Source organism: Narcine bancroftii, chromosome 3 (genome assembly GCF_036971445.1).
Source record: "Narcine bancroftii isolate sNarBan1 chromosome 3, sNarBan1.hap1, whole genome shotgun sequence".
NCBI lineage: Eukaryota > Metazoa > Chordata > Chondrichthyes > Torpediniformes > Narcinidae > Narcine > Narcine bancroftii.
Genome location: NC_091471.1, coordinates 320,186,114 through 320,208,601, shown reverse-complemented (window position 1 = coordinate 320,208,601; position 22,488 = coordinate 320,186,114). Strand labels below are relative to the sequence as shown.

At 47.2% G+C, this 22,488-nt stretch overlaps 1 protein-coding gene across 1 annotated transcript in view; it reads left to right on the top strand.

Annotated features, from left to right (window-relative positions):
• LOC138759084 (protein kinase C beta type-like) overlaps positions 1-22,488 on the top strand; it is a 226,664-nt gene that overhangs the window by 179,790 nt on the left and 24,386 nt on the right. The window contains exons 10-12 of the mRNA XM_069928963.1: positions 17,433-17,524; positions 20,046-20,108; positions 21,996-22,134. Coding sequence (XP_069785064.1) covers positions 17,433-17,524; positions 20,046-20,108; positions 21,996-22,134 — 294 coding nt within the window. The remainder of the gene's footprint in view (positions 1-17,432; positions 17,525-20,045; positions 20,109-21,995; positions 22,135-22,488) is intronic.

Genomic DNA, 22,488 nt, shown 5'->3' with positions numbered 1-22,488 from the left:
ACCCTCAATCTTGTGCTGTCTATATACTGTATATCTACTAAAAAATATATGCAACCCTTCCTACCCCGTTACCCTCAGTTTTCCTTTCATCCATGTGCCTGTCTAAGAGTCTCCTAATGCCCGTATTGTTTCAGCCACCACCACCATCCTCAGCAATACATTCCAGGCCCCCACAACTCTCTGTAAAAAAAACTTACCCCTGATGTCTCCCCTAAACTTCCTTTCTTTAACTTTGTACAGATGTCCTCTGGTGTTTGTTATTCCAGCCCTGGAAGACAGGCATTGGATTTCTACCCTATCTATGCCTCTCATAATCTTGGATCAAGTCTCCTCTTATCCTTCTATGCTCCAAAGAGAAAAGTTCTAGCTCTGCTAACCTTGCCTCATAAGAATTGTTTTCCAATCCATGCAACATCCTGGTAAATCTCTTCTTAACCCTCTCCATAGCTTCCACATCCTTCCTATAATGAGGTGACCAGAACTGAACTAAGTGAGGTCTCACCAGAGATTTCTAGACTTGCAACTTGACCTATCAACTCTTGAACTCAGTCCCCTGACTAATGAAGCCCAGCATCCCAAAGGCCTCCTTAACTATCCTATCAACCTGGAGGCAACCTTGAAGGATGTGTGGATTTGAACCCCAAGATCCCTCTGTTCATCTATACTCTTAAGCAACTGACCATTAACCTTGTACTCAGCCATCAGGTTTGTCCTTCCAAAATACATCACCTCACACTTACCTGAATTGAACACTATCTCCCACTTTTCCGTCCAACTCTGCATTCTGTCTATATCCTTTTGTAACCTATAGCTGAAGCTCCATCTACAACTCCTCCAACCTTCATATCATCTGCAAATTTACTGAGCCATCCTTCTGCCTCTTCATCCCGGTCATTTATAAAAAATCACAAAGAGCAGGGGTCCCACAACAGATCCCTGCGGTACTCCACTAGTCACCGACCTCCAGGCAGAATACTTTTCTTCCACTACTACTCTCTGCTTTCTACAGGCAAGCCAATTTTTTATCCACACAGCCAAGGTTCCACTGATCCCGTGCCTTCTGACTTTCTGAATGTCTCTCATGGGGGACCTTGTCAAATGCCTTGTTAAACTGTCTTACCTTAATAAATTTCTTTTGTAACCTCCTCAAAAAATTCAGTTAAGCTCATGAGGTACAACCTTTCCCTCACAAAGCCATACTAACTATTCCTGAGGAGACTGTACTTCTTCGAATGTTCATAAATCATGTCCTTAAAAATCCTCTCCAGTAGTTCACACACCACTGACACAAGACTCACCCATCTATAATACACAGAATTCTCTCTATTACTTTTTTTAAAACAAGGGAACAACATATGCCATTCTCCAATCATCCGGTACCTCCCCATGGCCAAGCAGGATGCAAAGATCTCTTCCTTCCCACAGCAACCACGTCCAGGCTGGGGGTTTTATTAATCTTGATGTTTTTAAAAAGATCCAGCACTTCCTATTTCTTAGTCTCAAAATTGTCCAGCACACAAGTTTGTTCTTTTTGACCTCACTTTCACCAAGGTCCTTTTCAAAGGAGAATACTGATGCAAAGTATTCATTTAGGACCTTTACAACCTCCTCCACGTCCAGGCACAAGTTACCTCCTTTATCCTTAAGCAGCCCTACATTCATTCTCAAGCATTGTACTGTGTACAGTCCAATGTATACATTGGGCTGTACACAGTTCAGTGTACAAGCGGTGTATACATTGGGCTGTACACAGTTCAGTGTACTAGCATTGTACATACTGGGTGGGCTATACACAGTTCAGTGTACAAGTGGTGTATACATTGGGCTGTACACAGTTCAGTGTACAAGCAGTGTATACATTGGGCTGCACACTATTTAGTGTACAAACATTGTACATACTGGGCTGTACAGAGTTCAGTCTTCAAGCATTGTACACACTGGGCTATAAACAGTTCAGTTTACAAGCAGCGTACACACTGGACTGCATACAGTTCAGTGCACAAGTGATGTAACAGACAAGGCTATGCCCCATTCAGTATATAAGCAGTGTAAACACTGGGCTGAACACAGATCAGTAGACAAGTGGTGTACATACTGGGTTGTACACAATTCAGTATACGAGCGGAATACACATTGGGCTACGCTCCATTCAGTGTGCAAGAGATGTACACAGGTCTTTCTCAGACTGGGTGGGAGATACGACTGTGAATCTTGCCCTTACTAGATAGAACTTGACAGTCACACTGAGAGGCACGGGTAAAATATCTAGTCGGTCTCAGAACCACTACGATCGTAACCACACAAGTAAGTTATTCCTTGTTGTTATTTCTAGAGTTCACTAAATAGAAACGCGTCTCATTCATCCTGTATAGTGTGCTGTAATGTGAGAAATGTTGAAGTATATAATGTATGTTGCATTTTTCATGTATTATTATGTGACAATAAAAGGAACCTATGAAACCTTTACATGGCAGATGCTGCTAAGCAGTTCCACATTGTCCACTTAAACCAATTGTGGTGACCTTGACTATTCCCCATACTCCAGTGATTTCATCCTTAATCCAGATCAACGGGCAAAAGCCATTCAACCCTTCAGGCAATCCCACTGCTCTATGTCAATGTTCAACCATTCCTTTCTTGTCATGTACATAAATGCACAATTTTTTTTAAATTTTGTATGTCTGTAAAGACACAGAGTCACCACTAGTCTGGCCTCCCCACTGAGAAGAGAGAGAAGTGTGTCTCGTCAGAGACACCGAACATCCATGGATCCCACCTCCTCCAGCACCCCTGTGACCTCCGTAGCTGCATGGAATCCTGTTCAGTCCAACAGTGAACAAAATGTGGCCTTATCAACATAAAACCAGAGGACCATCGAGTCTGCCTTGCCATGATTCACCTCCCAAATTAGCCCCACTGCCTGGCCTTCTCCCAATAACCTTGCCCTGGATAATCAAGAATCTATCAATCTTTGCCTTAAATAGACTTAATGACCTGGCCTCCACAACAACGTGGTGACATATTCCACAGATTTACCCCTCTGGCTGTAGAAATTCCTATGCATCTCTGATTAAGCAGACACCCTTCATTCCTGAAGTTGTGCCCTCTTGTCGAAGAATCTCCTACCATGGGAAACTACATCTATTCTGTCCAAATTCTCTCCAGGGTTGTACGTGGTGAAAATATTCTCAGGTGCATCTAGTATGCAAGGAGTATTATAGGAAACACAGATGAGCTGAGAGCATGAATGAGCATGTGGAATTATGACATTGTGGCCACAAGTAAAACTTGGTTGCAGGAGGGGCAGGACTGGCAGCCCAATATTCTGGGGTTCCATTGTTTTAGACATAATAGAACAGGTGGGATGAAAAGGGAAGGAGTGACATTGCTGGGAAAATATTACAGCTGTACTTAGGCAGGACAGACCAGAGGCTATATGGGTGGAGATGAGGAATGAGATGACCACACTCATGGTGTTGTATTACAGCCCGCCCAATAGTCAGTGAGAATTGGAGGAGCAAATCTGTAGAGAGAGAGCAGACAACAGCAGGAAACAAGTTTGTGATAGTAGGAGATTTTAACTTTCCACATATTGACTGAGACTCCTAAACTGTAAAAGGACTGGGTGGCTTAAAGTTTGTTAAATGTGTTCAGGAAAGTTTTCTTAATTAAAATATTAGACAGAGTGCAAAACTGGATCTCCTATTACAGCTGGCATAGTGGTTAGCACAATACTTTTACAGCGCCAGTAATCGGGACTAGACCAGGGTTCGAATCCCGCGTTGTCTATAAGGAGTTTGTACATTCTCCCCATGTCTGCATGGGTTTTTCCCAGGGGCTCAGTTTCCTCCCACTGTTCAGAACATGTAGATGGGCCAAAATGGCCTGTTACTGCACTCTGTCTAAATTTAAATTTGAAGAGTTAAAAAAATTTAGAACAAGACAGGACAGATGACAGAGGTATGTGTAGGGGAACATTTTGGGACCAGTGATCATAATGCCACTAATTTCAAGTTAATTATGGAAAAGAATTGGTCTGGGCCTCAGGTTGAGACTCTAAACTGGAGAAAGGCCAATTTTGAGGAAATGAGAAAGGAAGTGCAAGGTAAGTGGAAGGCATTCAATGGCAAAATTTTGAAAGTACAGAGATAGCACATTCATGTCAGGATTAAAGGCAAAGTTAGCAGGCATAGGGAACCTTGGTTTTTGAGGGATATTGGGGATATGGTTAAGAAGAGAGAGGTGTATAGGCAATATGGAGCAAATTAGATACTTGAGGAGGATTAAAAAAGGCAAGAAAAACTAAGTAAGAAGGAAATCAGGAAGGTTAAAGTAGACGCAGTTGCTTTGGGAGACAATGTGAAGGAAAATCCTAAGGTTTCTACAGGTATATTAAGAGCAAAAGGATAGTAAATGACAAAATTAGTCCCCTTGAAGATCAGAGTGGAGCCAAAAGAAATGGGGAAGATCTTAATTTTTTTTGCAGTCAGAATTCACTCAGAAAACGGGCACAGACTCATGGCAAATAAAGAAAGCAAACTGTGAGGTCATGGAACCTATACAGATCAAAGGAGAGGAAGTGCTTGCTGTCTTAAAGCAAATAAGGCTGGCATAGAAAATGCAGGGGCTCTGGTGGAAATATTTAAAATGTCGTAAGCTATGGGCTCCAGAAGTAATCCAGGAAATTATAGGCCAGTTAGCCTGATGTCAATAGGAGGTAAATTATTGAAAGGTCTGATTTCAGATTTATTAAGAGTATAAATATTATATTACATACATCCCTGAGATTCCATTTCCTGCAGGTGAGGCAGAATTACCACTTATTGGTAATGCAAAAGAAAACTACACACAGCATATACATGTAAACAAGTAAAGAAATGAACAAAATGACTTTTACATACAGAGATAAAAATATTCAATAAAGTCACAAGCTAGAGTTCTTAAATGAATCCCTAATTTAGTTTGTTGTTGAGGAGTCTAATGGTGGAGGGGGAGCAACTGTTCCTAAACCTGGTGGTGTGAGTCTTATGAAACCTATATCTCTTTCCTGACGGCAGCAGTGAGAACAGAGAATGTTCTGGGTGTTGTGGATCCTTAATGATTGCTGCTGCTCTCCGATAGTGGGGAGAGTTTCGCCTGTGATGTCCTGGGCTGTGTTCACTACCTTTTTCAGGGCTTTACATTCGGGGAGATTTATGTCCCCATCCCAAATCATAATGTAGGCAGTCAGCACCCTTTCTGCCACAGTTCTGTAGCAATTTGCCAGATGTCATCAGCAAATATGTAGATGGTGTTGTTATACTGAGCCACACAGCCCTAGGTGTAAAGTGAGTAGAGCAGTGGGCTAAGAACGAGCCCTGTGTGTCTGGAGATGTCCAGATATACATGTATTTGGATACCCACTGACTGGTCAGGGATAGTCAACATGGCATTGAGTATGTTTGGTCTGATAGAGTTTTTCAGGCAGGTTACTAGGAAAGTTGATGAAAGAAGGGCTGTGGATGTTGTCTACGTGGACTTTAGTAAGGCCTTTGACAAGATCCCAGAGGGAGGTTAGGAAGGTTCAGGCGCTTTTGAAGTAGTGAGGTGGATTTGACAATGGCTGGACAGGAGAAGAGGATTACTTATCAGACTGCAGGCCTGTGATTAGTGGTGTGGCTCAGGGATCAGTGCTAGATCCTTTGTTGTTTGTCATCTACAACACTGATCTGAATGATAATTTACTAAATTGAATCAGCAGATGATATTAAGATTAGAGGTGTTGTAGACAGCGAGGAAGGATTTCAAAGCTTGCAGAGGGATCTGGACCAAGTGGAAAAAGAAAAATGGGCTGAAAAATGACAGATGGAATTTAATGCAGACTCGTGTTGGGTGTTATATTTTAGAAGGACAAACCCAGAAAGGACATACATGGTAAATGGTAGGGCACTGAGAAGTGCAGTAGAACAGAGGGATCTGGAAATGGCAATACATAATTCCCCGGAAGTGACATCAGAGATAGATAGGAAGAGAGCTTTTGACATCTTGGCCTTCATAAATCCAGGTCCAGGTCTTTCAGCATTTGAAATGCCTCCATGGGCTCCCCCCTCATCCAATGAGTACAATCCAAGAGCCGACAGTCGTTCCTCAAATGCCAGCCCTTTCATTCCTGGCATCATTCCACTAAATCTTCTCTGAAGCCTTTCTAACATGACTTTCTCAAATAAGGTGCCCAAAACTGTACACAGTACTCCAAGTGAGGTCTCGCCAGTGCCCTACAGAGTCTCATCATTACATCCCTGCTCTTGTATGCTATTCCTCTAGAAATGAATGCCAATATTGCATTTGCCTTCATCCTGGAGGTCAGCCTTTAGGGATTTGCACAAGGGCTCCCAGGTCCCTTTGCATCTCCGAATTCTGAATTTTCTCCCCATCTAAATAACTGTCTGCACGTCTATTTCTTCTACAGAAGTGTGTGACCATACACTTCCCAATATATTATTTCATTTGCCACCTCTTCTCATTCCCCTAATCTATCCAAGTCTCTCTGCAGCCTTTCCGTATCCTCAGCACCACATCCCCCACCACTTATTTTAGTATGATCAGTAAATTTAGACGCAAAGCCATCTCTTCCATAATCCAAATAATTTATATATAAGGTAAAAAAACGTGGTCCCAACACTGATCCCTGCAGAACATCACTAGTAAAGACAACCAACAAGAATAGGATCCCTTTATTCCCACTCTCTGTTTCTTGCCAACCAGCCAATGCTCTCCCCATGCTGGGTCCCTCCTGTAATTCCACAGGCTCTCATCTTGTTTAGCAGCCTCATGTGCAGCATCTTGTCAAACGCTTTTTGGAAGTCCAAATGCACAACATCCACTCCATTGTTTATCCAACTTGAAATAGTTTCAAAAAATTGCAATCGGTTTGTCAGGCATGATTTTCCTTCAAGACTTGGGCCTATCTTTTCATGCACCTCTAGGTATTCCAGAATCTCATTCTTGACAATCGACTCCAACAGCTTCATCAGGCTAATAGGCCCATAATTTCCTTTCTGCTGCCTTGTTCTTAAACAGCAGAGAGATATTCGTGATCCTCCAGTCCACCAGAACCTTTCCAAACTGTATTGATTCCAGGAAAATCATTACCGTTACCTCCACAATCTCTTCAGCTACCTGCTGGTGCAGGAGGCTTATCCACCTTTAGACCATTTAGCTTCCCAAGTACCGTCTTTCTCATGATATTGACAGCACTCACTTTGGTTCCCAGGAAACCATGTGAGTTGAGAAAGCTACAATGTCTTCTCCTCTGCAGACTGATCCAAAATATTCATTCAATTTCTCTGCCATCTCGTTGCCTCCCATTACAATTTCTTCAGGATCGTTTCCTATCAATCCTATGTCTACTTTGGTTACTCTTTTACACTATTTATTTAAAAATATTTATATTTTGTAGTGTACGTGCTAAGTGAGCTTGGAGAAGAACGACACACACACCCCAAAGCCTTGGAAAATGAGACTGATTTATTGCTCTTGTGGTGGCCTGCAATTGCGAAGATCGGGCCGGCACATCGCACGGCAGAAGACGCAGACAGAGATCGCTAAAGCGACTCCCAGGACAACGAACCGGCAGGGGTAAAAGCTGGGGCGGCATCAGATCAACAGCCATAAAATGGCGTTGGTCAAGCTGCCCAGCTAACTCAGCAGTAACAGGCTGGGGAAAAAGGGCATTCATATGCATGGACATTCACGCCCGCTATTGTTATTCATATGGATGACTCAGTCAATCAGCAAAAACGGCGGGAACTTGTACAGTAATAAAAGCAGCCTTTCCAGCCCTAATAAAGGAGTGAGCTTAACCTGCCACACTGTGTGGCTGTGTTTCTTTGGTAGCGGTCGGCTACAATTGGTGACCCCAACGGTTTAGAAAGAATCTAAACCTAACGATGGAGAACGAAGCAGCAGTCAGTGCAGTCGGCCTGAAGTTCCCAACCTTCTGGACAGTTCAACCCAGCGTGTGGTTCAACCAGACAGAGGCTCAGTTCCAGATTCGGGGCCACAGCAGAGACCACCCGGTACTACCACGTGGTCAGCACTCTGGATCTGGAGACTGCAGACAGAGAGGCCAACTTTACAGGCCATCATCAGAAGGCACTTACACTGCCTTCAAAGAAGTATTAACTGAGATGTTCGGACTCTCACGGTGAGAGCAAGGAGCACATTTGCTCCACCTGGATGGGCTTGGAGACAGATCCCCATCGGCACACTTCAATGAGATGCTGGCCCTCCTGGGAGATGAGCAGCCTAGCATCATGTTTGAGCAGGTATTCCTGGATCAGATGCCTGAAGACATCCAACTACTGCTGGCGGATGCGAATTTCACCGACCCCCGGAAAGTCGCAGCACGGGCAGAAATTCTGTGGAAACAGAAACAGCTACCATGGGGCTCGTAAAGAAGTCCCACAATCAGACCAGAGCAGTCCCAAGCAAGGAATGGCAGATGGGAGGGATGGGGCTTCTACCACCGGAGATAGGGCACCAAGGCCCGCCGATGCCAGTCTCCCTGCGAGTTCCGGGGAAACGACAAGGTTAGCCGTCGCTGATGGCCACAACGGCTGGCCAACAAGAGAGCCTCCTGTATTTCTGTATGTCTGGGACCGCCTGTCCGGCAGACACTTCCTGATGGATACAGGAGCAGAGGTCAGCATGATACCCCCGACAGGGTTGGACACTAGGCGCAGGCTAGCAGGACCCATATTGAGGGCTGCCAACAGCAGCAGTTTACGGACTTATGGCACTCGTAGAGCCGAGCTGCAGTCCAGGGGTAATTACTTCTCTTGGGAGTTCACACTGGCAGCAGTGGAACAGCACTCCTCGGAGTGGATTTCCTGTGAGCCCACAGCCTCCAAGTGGACCTTAAAGGTAAGCGACTCATCAATACCGAGACCTACCAGACCACCACACTGAGGGGCGCGAGGTTTCTAGAAATGCACCTGGACTCCGTCCACAGCTCGGACAATGAGTTCTCCAAGGTGCTAGTGGGATTCCCGGCAATCCTTTCCCCTCAGTTCACAGCGGAGGTGCCTTGACACGGCGTCAGACATCACATCCTGACCAAGGGCCCACCTCTCCACACAAGGACGAGACAACTTTCCCCAGAGAAGCTCCGACTGGCCAAGGAGGAGTTCAGCAAGCTCGTGGAGTTGGGTGTTGTTCGACGGTCAGACAGCCCATGGGGCTCGCTCCAGTACATCGTGCAGAAAGCAGCTGGGGACTGGAGACCATGTGGTGACTATCGCCGGCTCAACAAAGCCAACACCCCAGACCGTTGCCCTGTGCCACCATCCAGAATTTTGCGGCAAACGTGCATGGGTTAATAATATTCTCAAAAATGGACCTCGTGCGAGGATATCACCAGATCGCAGTGCATCCTGATGACATCCCTAAGACGGCCATCATCACTCCATTTGGGCTGTTCAAGTTCCTGAGGATGCCATTCAGGCTCAAAAATGTGGCACAGACATTCCAGCAGCAACTGATGGACGCAGTGGGGCCAAGACCTGAACAGCACTTTTGTGCCAAGTAGAACCCAACAGGAACAACTTCAGCATCTCCAAAATCTCTGTAGTCGTCTACAGGAGTTCGGCCTCACCATCAACCTGGCCAAATGCCAGTTTGGCCGGAACACCACCGACTTCCTGGGCCACAGGATTACAAAGGACGGGGCCACACCACTGCCCAACAAGGTAGAGGCCATCCGCAGCTTCCCGAAGCTCAGTTCAACCAAAGGTCTGCAGGAGTTCGTGGAGATGATAAACTTTTATCACACGTTTATCCCAGCAGCTGCCCAAGTGATGCGCCCTCTGTTCATCCGTTTGTCCAGCAAGGAGAAGGACCTGACCTGGGACGACGAATCTGCACGTGCGTTTGTGGAAACGAAAGAAGCCCTGGCCAAAGCTGCATTCCTGATCCACCCCAGACCAGATGCACCCACGGCCCTCACAGTTGATGCCTCAGGAACAGCGATTGGTGGAGTCCTGGAGCAGCAGATAGAAGGAAGTCACTAGCTTTCTTCAGCAAACATTTGTGGCTCCCTGAACTAAAGTACAGTGCTTTCGATAGAGAGCTGCTGGCTCTCTACTTAGCCATCCTCCACTTCCAGTACTTTCTTGAGGGAAGGGCTTTCACAGACCACAAACCACTGACTTTCGCCCTCACTATAATCTCCGATCCCTGGTCAGCCCGCCAACGGAGACATCTCGGAGTACACCACTGACGTCCAGCACATCTCGGGCAAAGACAACGTGGTCGCTGACGCTTTGTCAAGACACAGCATCCACTCCCCGGTCAACGGTCTGGACTTGGCAGCACTGGCAGAGGCACAGAGCAGGACGAGGAGATCCCGCAGTACAGGACCGCTGTTACAGGCCTTCGGCTTCAGAGCATTCCAGTTGGCACAGCTACTACCACCCTCCTGTGCAACATGGCTACCGGGCAAGTTCAACCTATTGTCCCAACGGCATGGAGGCGACAAGTTTTTGACTCCATCCATGGGCTGGCACACCCTCCATCAGGACTACGGTCTGGCTGATGGCCAGAAAGTACGTGTGACATGGATTGCAGAAACAAGTCCGGGGGTGGGCCAAGGCATGTACGCAGTGCCAAACAGCAGCAGCGACGCACCAAGGTCCCCCCACAGCCTTTCGAGCCAACGGAACGCAGGTTTGACCACATTCACGTGGACATAATAGGACCCTTGCCTGTCTCTCAGGGATTCCGCTACCTGTTCACAGTGGTCGACCGCTTCACCCGGTGGCCAGAAGCAATCCCCATGGTTGACACATCCACCTGGTCCTGTGCCAAAGCACTCCTCTCATCCTGGATTGCAAGATTCAGACTGCCACAGCACATCACTTCTTTCCGAGGCGCACAGTTCACCTCCAGTTTGCGGACCGACATTGCCAACCTGTGGGGCGCTCAGCTACACCATATGACAGCATACCACCCTCAAGCTAACGGCATGGTGGAGTGTTTACACAGGCACCTCAAGAGCGCCCTCATGACCAAATTCACGTTCCCCAACTGGGTGAACAAGCTACCAAGGGCACTGCTGGGCATCCGAACAGTGCCAAAAGAAGATCTCCACACATCCTCCGCTGAACTCATCTATGAAGCTCCACTCACGGTTCCCGGGGATTTCGTTCAACAGGCCAGAGGATAGCAGGAGGAGGCAACAACCTGGTCAGGCTGCGCGAAAAGATCAGTAACCTGGCTTCGATCCCGCCCTCCAGACACAGACAAGCGAAGTCCAACATCCCCAAAGAAATCCAGGACTGTGAGTGTGTGTTTGTACACAGAGGACCCCGCCATTTACTACTGCAAAAGCCATACAAAGGTCCCTTTCAAGTCATCCGGAACAACGGAGCCACCTTCGAGCTGGACATCAGTGGTAAACTAGAGGTCTTCACTACAGATAGACACAAGCCTGCCCACACAGACCCAGCAGACCCATGGAGACACCAACACCTCGATGCAGAGGTAGACCACAAAAGACTTTGGGGGTATACCTACGGACACTATGGACTGTAACGCCAGTTCTGAGGGGTGGGGGGAGTCATCTGGTGGGCCATAATTGCAGAGATCGGGCCAGCACATCACGTGGCAGCAGACGTGGACAGAAATCATTAAAGTGACTCCCAGGACAACAAACCGGCGGGGGTAGAAGGTGGGGCAGCATCAGACCAACAGCCCTAAAATGGTGTTGGTAAAGCTGCCCAGCTAACTCAGCAGAAACTGGCTGGGAAGAAGGACATTCACATGCATGGATGTTCCCGCCAGCTATTGTTATTCATATGACTGACTCAGTCAATCAGCAAAAACGGCAGGAACTTGAACAGTATAAAAGCAGCCTTTCCAGCCCTAATAAAGGAGTGAGCTTAACCTGTCTTCCTTTGTAGCAGTCGGCTACGCTCTAGCCGTCACGTCTGGCCCCCGCAACATCAAAGCGCTAACCTAGGATTGACCAGCACTCCCGCCATGTGGAGGTCACCCCCAGGTCCACACAGTTGGTGCCTTCATCAGCCATTTTACGGGGAGTTCTTTGTCTTCGTGCCTGGGCCGCTACATGATCCCGTCCCCCAAGAACCAGCGACAGGGCCATCATCCGTAGGCCAACATAGCCTTCCCCTGCGTCACAGGGGAAAATGGAAACATTGTCTCTAATGACCTTGTAGGGCCTTTCGTAGGGTCATTGTAATGTTGGTCTGTATGTGTCCCTTCTCACGAACACGTACTGACAAGTCTTAACGTCTTTTGGGATGCTATGCTTGGGCTGTCCATGCGGTGGGGATTGCCGTGGGATCAAGGAGGCCAGTTTTTATGGCAAGTTCTTGAGGGTCACTGCGGGGTCTTCTGGGCATTTATCGGGAGCCAGGAACTCTCTGGGGTTGGTTAAAGGCTCACTGTAGACCATCTCCACTGCCGAGTCATTGAAGTCCTCCTTCGGCACTGTACGAATTCCCAACAGGACCCAAGGCAATTTGTGGCCACTGGAATCGCAGTGGACACAAGGCATTTCTCGAGTGAATCAAACGGATTTACTCTTCGTCACCTGCGAAACCTTTTAAAAGCCCGAATCAAGCGCTCGACACGCACTGATGTCACATCGGCTGTTCGATGCCTCCTGGGAGTTGTAGTGCCACCATAGTGCTATTTCATGGCACCCCCTACCCCCCAGAACCAGCAGAAAGGTTTGCCTGACTTTAGATTGTCAACCTCTGCGACGGACTGTTGGCTGCTGCAGTGGAGAAGATGCCACATAAGCTAGTTTAAGCCTGTCAATAGTGAAATGTCCAAAATATAGGTTACCCAGTTTGTCTGAGTATCCTATAAAGTCCTTCGTAGGGCTTCTGTAAAGGTTGACCAAGTCTTCCCGTTTGCACTGACATATTTGCAGTTTTTGAGGTCTTCAGGCACAAAAGAGCGATCTCCATGTGATGATGGTGGTGTAGTGGTCCATTTTCCTACAGTCTCTCTTAGCCTGCTCAACAGTGTCTTAGGATCATCACTGGAGATGGAATGGTAGGGGACAAACTACCCTGGGACCACTAACGGTGCGCCATACTTGAAGTCTACAGATGAAGCTTGGAGGTCCTCCTTTGAAGTTGTAATGCTCAGTAATACCCAGAGCAGCTCATCAGCTCAGTTCGGGCCCTATAACTGAGCCATCAAGGCTGACGAATTGTCGATGAAATCTTTTCATTAACCTAGAATGATGAATTGTTGCAATGAGCAAGCGAGACAATGCCATCCACACCGAGGAAGTAAATTGTGATCCTCTATCCGAAGTAATGTGCGCCGCTAAACCAAAATGAGACATCCAGGAACCAAGCACAAGTGTCTGCAGTAGAATCTACCATAGACACAGCCTCAAGCTACCGCGTAAACCTATCTATTACTGTAAAAAGATAATGGTATCCTCTTGAAACAGGAAGTGGACCAACAATGTCCACGTAGACATGAGCAAAACATCGAGTAACTGCCGGGAAGGACTGCAGGACCTCACCATTTGTGTAACTTTTTTTTAAGACCATGCCACACGAACCTGTCTGAAACCAAATGAGCAGTCGATATAATCAATGGATGTGAGAGACCATGCACAGACGTTTCCATGATGCTGGAACTACTGGGCATGAGTGTCCCATTAATATATCACAGATGAGTAGTTTGCCATTAACTTCAAACTGGACATCCTTCAATTGCAGGTTCATGATTGCAGTCTGATAAGCATTTGTCTAATGGACAGGTCTTGGGCTACGGCCGAAGACGAGTAGTCAATACCTTGATCTATAGATGAAACCTTGAGTGGCGCAGAGCAGGAAAGTGCATCAGCTACGACATTGTCTTTTCTGGAAATATGTAGTATTTTTGTGGAGAATTTTGAAATGAATGGTAATTGCCATTGCCGTTGACCTGACCAGGCCTCTGTGACTTTTTACAAATGTTAAGGGCTTGTGGTCAGTGTACATAGTAAAATCTCTACCCTTCAAAAAATAACCGAAGTGTCAAATAGACAAGTCAATAGCCAAATCAAAAGCTCTGTATTTCTTCTTTGCTTCACGAAGATGGTGGCTGAAGAACACTCATGGTTTCTGTTGCCCTTTGACATATTGATGAAGTGCACCTCCAACAGCCATTCTGAAAGCGTCTGTAGAAAAGCCAGTGGCTGCATTTAAAACTGGGTCGATGAGCATAGTGGCATGAGTCAGCAAATCTTTCATATTCAAAAATGTATTGTTTCCATCTTCAGTCTAATGGATGGTTCTGGTGTTTCTGGACAGTAAATCAAAAAGAGGCTTCATGATCTGAACTGCTCCTGGAAGAAACCAACAGTAAAAATTTACCATTCCCAAGAATTTCTGCAGGCCTTAGCAGGTCTTGAGTATTTGGTAATGGCCTTAACTTTGGGTGGCAGCGGAATTGTATCTTCCTGAGTAATCCTATACCCCAAGAAATCAATCGTTTTTTGTCCAAAAATGCATTTATCTGGATTGATGATCAGCCAAACTTTTGAAGACGAATAAAAAGTGTATGAAGATGCTCCAAATGTTCTTCCTTAGTTCCACTGGCCACTAAAATGTCATTGAGGTAAATGAAGACATTGGTCATAACACGTCCTAAAGCATCCATCGCACGTTGAAATGATTGAGCGGCATTCTTTAATCCGAATACGATTCATAAAAATTTGAACCCAAACAGGGTAATTAGTGGCATTTTTAGAATGTCTTCTGGCTGTACTGGTACCTGGTGATAGACACACACCGTTTATTTTGGAGAAGATCTTCGGTCCATGCAAACTAGCTGATAAATCCTGAATATGAGGTATCGGATAACGATCTGAGATGGTGGCGTCGTTAAGCCGCCTGTAATCTCCACATGGTCACCAAACTCCATTGTGTTTCAGGATAATATGTAATGGAGATACCCAGGGACTGTTGGACCTATGAATTATGCCTAGTTTCTCCATCTTGCAAAACTCTTCCTTAGCTAAATGCATCTTTTCTGGAGGCAAACGACACACTTTAGCGTGGATAGGAGGGCCCTTAGTACAAATGCGGTGAATAACACTGGGCTTTGCAGTGGAGGCAGAACATTTTGGAGTAATAATCTCAGGGGAATCTTCCAACAACTTGGAGAATTCATCTTCTGGTTTACTTAATGTTTGAAGGCGCAGAGCAGAGGTAGAGACGACTGTCAGAGGAATGGTCTGAAAAGTAATTCCATCTATTAGCTGACACCCTTTTAAGTCGATGAGGAATGAATGAGCCTGAAGAAAATCTGCACCAAGCAAAGGTCGGGATCCTGCTGCTATAATAAATGGCCAAGTGTAAAGATGATTCTCGAACTAGGCATTCATCTTCCAGGTGCCAAAGGTCAGAAGGTTGGAACTGTTAACTGCTCGTAGTTGCAGATCCGGGGTAGGATGGCGGGTGTCAAAACCAATGGGTGGAAGTACCCTAACTTCTGAACCCGTGTTCACCAGAAATTTTCTCTGGGACAACTGGTCCCACACATACAGTAGGCTGCAGGTTTCTCGCCAACCGCCACAGCCCTTACTGGCGGTTGGCCTGGGCATTTCCCCCAAATGGGCAGGGTGGAAGGCACTTGTGGGCATTTACTCCCCAACGGCTGTAGTAATAACACCAAAACGAAGTGTCCACAGGCTGTTTGTGTTGGGGTGTTGCCTGCTTGTCGGGAGTGATGTGCTACAGTGTGACACAAGGTCAATATTGAAGGGGTTGGTTGTACAGACTTGTCTTTCCTTGCTGTGCTTTTTAGCCAGTCATAGAATTTCTGCCTCCGCCACTACAGCCCTTGGACACTTGGATAACAAGAGGCTAATATCATCTGGCATTCGCTCTAAAAACAGCTGCTCGAATAACATTTTGAGCCTTTAGCCAACTGCCAGGAACAGCATTTCATCCATTTGTTCTGAAGGGGCGTGGTCTCCCATCCCATCGAGATGTAGTAGTTTGGCTGCCCTTTCCCTACGGGACATACCATATACCCGGAATAAAAGTGCTTTTAAAGCGTCATACTTCCTGGTATGTCGCCGACTCTCTTAGCGATGGCCCGGTTCAGGGCACTGACAAGATGATGATAACGAGTGGTGTCCAGTTCGACAGAGGTGAAATTGTGCTTCAGTCTGTTGGAACCACAGTTCAGGCTCACCTGTTCTGAAAGGTGGTAGCTTCACAGCAACTGCTGCAGAGTCCATGTTTGTCCAAAAGTATGTTTTTGGACTCGTCGGGATCCCAAAATGAGGACACTGGAATTATAGTGGACACGATGAAATAACCACACAAGGCATTTCTAGAGTGAATCAAATGGGTGTGACAGGGCGTTGGCCACCATGTTGTTTTTCCTCGCAATATGGTGAATGTTGATGGTAAACTCGGACACGTAAGACAAGTACCTCTGTTGTCGGGGTGACCACAGGTTCGATATTTTTTGGAAGGTGAAAGTCAGTGGCTTGTGGTCAGTGAACACCCTGAATTTCCAGCCTTCCAAAAAGTAACAGAAATGTCTTACCACCAGCTACAGCACTAACAGCTCCTGGTTGAAAGCGCTGTATTTGAGTTCTGGTGGAGGAGGTTCCTGATGAGAAAAACCAGGGGTTGCCACTGGCCCTCGATGAATTGTTCTAGCACACCCCCTACCTGTGCATCGACAGTTAGAGTGGTAGGTTCCTCTGGACTAGTGTGGACCAGGAGAGTGGTGTTGGCCAGCACTTCTTTGGCCCTCTGGAACGCCCTGGAAGACTCATCGTCCCAAGTAATGACTTCGGACTTGCCTATTGGGTGAGGTTGGGAAAGTTTAAGGCGGCACAGTTGGCATAGCTGTTAGTGCAACCCCTTTACAGCGCTAGCAATCACGACTGAACCGGGGTTCGAATCACATACTGTCTATAAGGAGCTTGTATGTTCTCCCCATGTCTGCATGGGTTTTCCCCGGGGGCTCCGGTTTCCTCCCACCATTCAAAAGATTCTGGTGGTGAAGGTTAATTGGTTGGCATGAACTCGTAGGCCGAAATGTCCTGTTATCATGCTGTATGTCTAAATTTAAATTTAATGTGGAATACGTTTACATAGGTCAACACAACATCCTGGGGTGAAGGGCCTGTACTGTATGTTCTGTCTTCTATGAAGATTCAAGATTCAAAATTTTTTATTTTGCCATGTAATAAAACAAATATAATTTTACACATTTCATTTAGTCGGCTGTAAGACAGAAATTGCCTGACATCCCTGACAGTCAGAGAAAGAGAAGCAAAAGAGAGTCCTTTCAGTTACTGAGTGCCCATGGACTCATCTCCAGCGCTGCCACAGCCACAAATGCCTTTCTGTGTCATGAATACAGATGCATTGTTACTGTCACTGTGTCTTTCCCAGGAGCGCTTGTACTTTGTGATGGAGTATGTCAACGGGGGGGACCTGATGTACCAGATTCAGCAGGTGGGAAGATTCAAGGAGCCACATGCCGTGTGAGTATCCACATTCCTGGCAAATGAAGATGCCTCATCACCTCGCTAAAGTTCTCCGATGCTGACCTGAGCACTGTTACATCCACTGATCTGGCCAGCTCACCAGCTCAGCACATTGTTCCCTCCCCACCTGCCTCTCCCGCCCCCCCTCCCCATCCAGTGACCTCTCCCCCCCCCAATGTCCTGCCAGAGATGTTTCTTGGGTTCTGCTGAGCTCAGGGAGGTTTGAGTAAGTGACCTGTAGCTGGGACTTCAAACAACTGGGAAAGCTCAGCTGAGCGGAAGTTTAAAGAGAACGGACATTCGGATGGTGGAATGGAGGTAAAAAAAAGGCTAGTCATTCACATGGAGGTAGAATTGGTCCACAGGAAACAGGGATAAGGAGGGTGACAAAGCTTCTGTATCAGAGCCAACAAAGTATTTGAACCACAATAGGTAAATTAAAATGTGTGGAAGGAGAAATAGTTAATGAACCTGCATCAGGTCGAAGGGATTATATCTGTCAGGGTGAGGGGATGGTATCGGTTAGTGTGTGGGAGATGATTGGTGACAGGTCCCTACAACCAACAGGTTGCCAGTGTTAGTTAATTTGCTTATTAAGCCAGCTCCATGCCAGAATCTATCATGCAGGCATTTTCATCTTATCCTTGTTCTATTTGTTGTCACCTGTGAAGCAATACCTTGGATAGAACAGATGTTTAACCCACTGTCCGGACCTTTAACCCACTGTCCAGACCTTTAACCCACTGACCTGGCATTTAGCCCACTGACTAGACCTTTAACCCACTGACCTAATGTTTACCCCACTGACCAGACCGTTGACCCACTGACCTGATGTTTAACCCACTGACCTGATGTTTAACCCACTGACCAGATGTTTAACTCACTGGCCGGATGTTTAACCCACTGACCTGATGTTTAACCCACTGACCGGATGTTTAACCCACTGGCCGGACATTTAATTCACTAACCTGATGTTAAACCCACTGACCTGATATTTAACCCACTAACTGGACATTCAACCCACTGACTGGATGTTTAACCCATTGTCAAGTCAAGTTATTGTCATCTGATTGCACAAATATAACCTGGCAAAACAGTGTTCTCTGGCCCTCAGCAAAAACATGTAGACACACAACCTGATATAACACACATACAAACAAATAATATAGGTATTTTACCAATATAAATAAATAAATAAATAGATGGTGCTTTGTGCAAATGAGATCCTCGGGTGTTAGAGTGAGCAGTTCCTTTGGTCGTTCAGCGTTCTCACTGCCTGTGGGAATAAGCTGTTCCTCAGCCTGGTGGTGCTGGCTCTGATCCTCCTGTATCTCTTCTCTGACAGGAGCAGCTGAAAGATGCTGTGTGTGGGGTTGAAGAGGTCCTCAATGTTTTTGTGCATCTCTACAGTCAACTATCCCGGTAGATCACATCAATGAGGGGGGAAGGAAGACTCCAGTGATCCCTCTGCCACTCTTGTGGTTCTGTGAATGGACTTCTAATCCATTTCTCTGCAGCAACTGTACCACACTGTAATAAAGCCATCCAGGGCATTCTTGATAGAGCTCCTGAAGAAGGTTGACATGATGGTGGCCGGTAGGCTTGCCTGCTTCAGTCTTCTCAGGAAACTAGTTACTGTTCTGCCTTCCTGGCAAGTGAGGAGATGTTGAGTGTCCATGATACTAGGTCACGAGTTAAATGAATTCCAAGGAATTTGGGCCTCTCCCCTCTCCACTATAGAGTTGTAGATGTGTAGTGGAGGGTTGTCGTTCCTGGTCCTGATGTCCACAATCATCTGCGTTTTGTCCATGTTGAGACTCCAGTTGTTCCTCTTGCACCATTTCCCGTGATTTTCTACCTTCTCTCTGTAGTGCGACTCATCGTTGTTACTGATGAGGCCGACTCCTGTTGTGTCATCTGCAAACTCGCTAACTCTTTTGGAGATGGATCTGACGAAGCAGGCATGAGCGTGAACAGGAAAAGGCTGAGCACACAACCCTGAGGTGCGCCAGTGCTCAGCATGACACTGCTCAACATTCTGCAACCCACCAATAGGATGTTTAACCCTCCAACAGAATGTTTAAACCTCCAACCAGATGTTTAACCCACTGATCAGACTTTTAAATCAATGTCCAGACATTTAACCTGCCAAGCAGACTATTAACCTACTGACTGGACATTTAACTCACCAAATATTTAACCCACTAACAAAATGTATAACTCACTAACTGGAGGTTTTTCCAAGTGACCAGAATGAATAACCCACTGACTGGATGTTTAACCTATTGGCCTGACTTTTAACCCACTGCACGGACAATATACCACTAGCCAGACATTTAACCCAGTGACCGGACGTTTAACCCACTGACCTAAATATTCCTCCAGTGTGACCCAGTGTTTTGTATGATTTTGGGGACCTTGTTTCTATGGGAATGTGGAGAGTGGGAACCCACTTGGCTCTCCCTGGAAAATGGTGACCCAGGTGAGCACTTATACCTGTTCCTTCTGTTGTTTATAGGTTCTATGCAGCTGAAATCGCCGTTGGCCTGTTCTTCCTCCACAATCACGGCATTGTTTACAGGTGAGTGTGACAGCTCCATGTGACAGACAGATTGTTATAGGATAGGGTCATGGGGTAGTGGGCTTTGCTCCCCTCTGACATTCACATGGGCATTCAGCCTCTCCATCCTTCTCCACAAAACTCACTAACATATGCTGTCACTCCCTCCAAACACACACACTCTCCCTCTGGGGCGAGCCCACACACCCTCCCTCCAGTGTGAGCCCACACACCCTCCCTCCAGCATGAACCCACACACCCTCCCTCCAGCGTGAACCCACACAACCTCTCTCCAGCATGAGCCCACACACCCTCCCTCCAGCATGAACCCACACACCTTCTCTCTCGTGTGAGCCCACAAACCCTCCTTCTGGAACAAGACCACACACTCTCCCTCCAGCGAGAGTCCACATACCTCTCCAGCACGAGCACACCCTCCAGCGTGAACCCACATACCCTCCATCATGAGCCCAGACACCCTCTCTCCAGTGTGAACCCACACACCTCTCTAGCACGAGCCCACACACCCTCCAGCATGAACCCACACACCCTCCATCATGAGCCCAGACACCCTCTCTCCAGTGTGAACCCACACACCTTCCCCCCAGTGTGAGCCCACAAACCCTCCCTCTGGGACAAGTCCACACTCTCCCTCCAGCACAAGCCCACACTCTCCCTCCATCACAAGCCCACACCCTCTCCCTCCAGCGCAAGCCCACACACACTCCCTCCAGCATGAGTCCACACACCTTCCCTCCTGCACGAACCCACACACCTTTCCTCCAGCGCGAGCCCACACGCCCTCCCTCCAGCACAAGCCCACAGTGAGTGCAGAAAATGCCAACTCCAAGGAGCACTTTGCCACTGGCATAAGCATCCACCTCCTCTAGGTTGCACCCATCCCCACAGACACCCTGACCCAGAGATAACCCAACAGAGAGGTGAGCTTCCTCCTTAAGGTTTGAGAAGACCATCCCACCAGATTTGTGATTTAGGGTTGATCTTGCTGACTTGAATCGTTTGCGTGATTAATTTTGTCTTTGCATCATTGTGATATTTTTGTTTAGGAGCTTCCTTTCTCTCCTTCTCTGGATGCGTTGCTCTACCTCCGTGAGCCCTACCTTATCCTCCACAAGCCCCTGCCCCTCCTGCAGCCAGGAGTCTGTGCCACACGAGCTTTGCCCTGCCCCCGCTCCATGCCCACCTCTTGTTGCAGGACCGCAGGCTTTGCTTGGCCCAAGCTCACTGGAGGCACTATGTGTTCGTGCTGGAGGGTATTGTGGGCTTGTGTTTATGAGCACTGTGGACCTGTGCTACTGTGGGTTGGCCTTGGAGGACAACTGTGGGCTCACGCTTGAGTGCAGTGGGATCACACTGAAGGGCACAGTCTGTGTTGGAGGGCAATGGGTTTATGCTGGAGGGTACTGAGGGCCCTGTTCATGGACACTTTGGACCTGCAATGCTGTGGGCTCTACTGGGCTCGCACTGTGGTCACTTTGGGCTTGTATTCAAGGGCATTGAGGTCACACTAGAAGACGTCACTGTGGGCTCACACAGGAGGGTATAGTGATCTTGCGCTGGAGGGCACTGTGGGGTCGTCCTGTGGTCTTCTCTCCAGTCCAGCTGTGGTCTTCCACTCTAGCTATGGTCTTACCCCTAGTCCAGCTGTGGTCTTCCCCAGTCCAGATGTAGTCTTTCCTCTGGTCCAGCTGTAGTCTTCCCTCCAATCCAGCTGTGGTCTTTACCTCGGTTCTTAACTCCAGCTGTGGCCTTTTCCCTGGTCTGATGTGATCTTCCTCAAGACATGATGAGACATCCTGCACCAGCCATGGCCAGTGAAGCAGGTGAAATGCACTGTGTGGTTAGTGCAGGTGACGTTTATGACTGTTGGCACTTTAACCGCTGCAGGGATCTGAAACTGGACAACGTGATGCTGGATTCAGAGGGACACATAAAGATCGCTGACTTCGGCATGTGCAAAGAGAACATCTGGGACGGAGTGACAACCAAGACCTTCTGTGGCACACCTGACTACATTGCTCCTGAGGTATGGCCCACATCTGCCCATGGCACATCCTGAGTTCTAGCCACTCTCAACCTCTGCAGTGACCATAGAACCAGAGAATACCACTGAGCAGAAACAAGCCCTTTGATCTATCATGCCAAAATACTGTACTTCCATTGACCTGAACCCAGATTATAGCCCTCCTATCCAAATAGCTATCTACTCTTCTGGAGTCAGCCAGGATAGCTCAGACAGTGTGATCAGATTCCATCAGTCTAGCCATCAGCTCTTCTACAGCCATTTATCCACAGAGGTGCAGGTGAAACATAACTCCAGTGGACAATGTCCAGGAGATAAAGCTTGGGTGTCGTGTTTCATGCAACGTAGGAAAGCCAT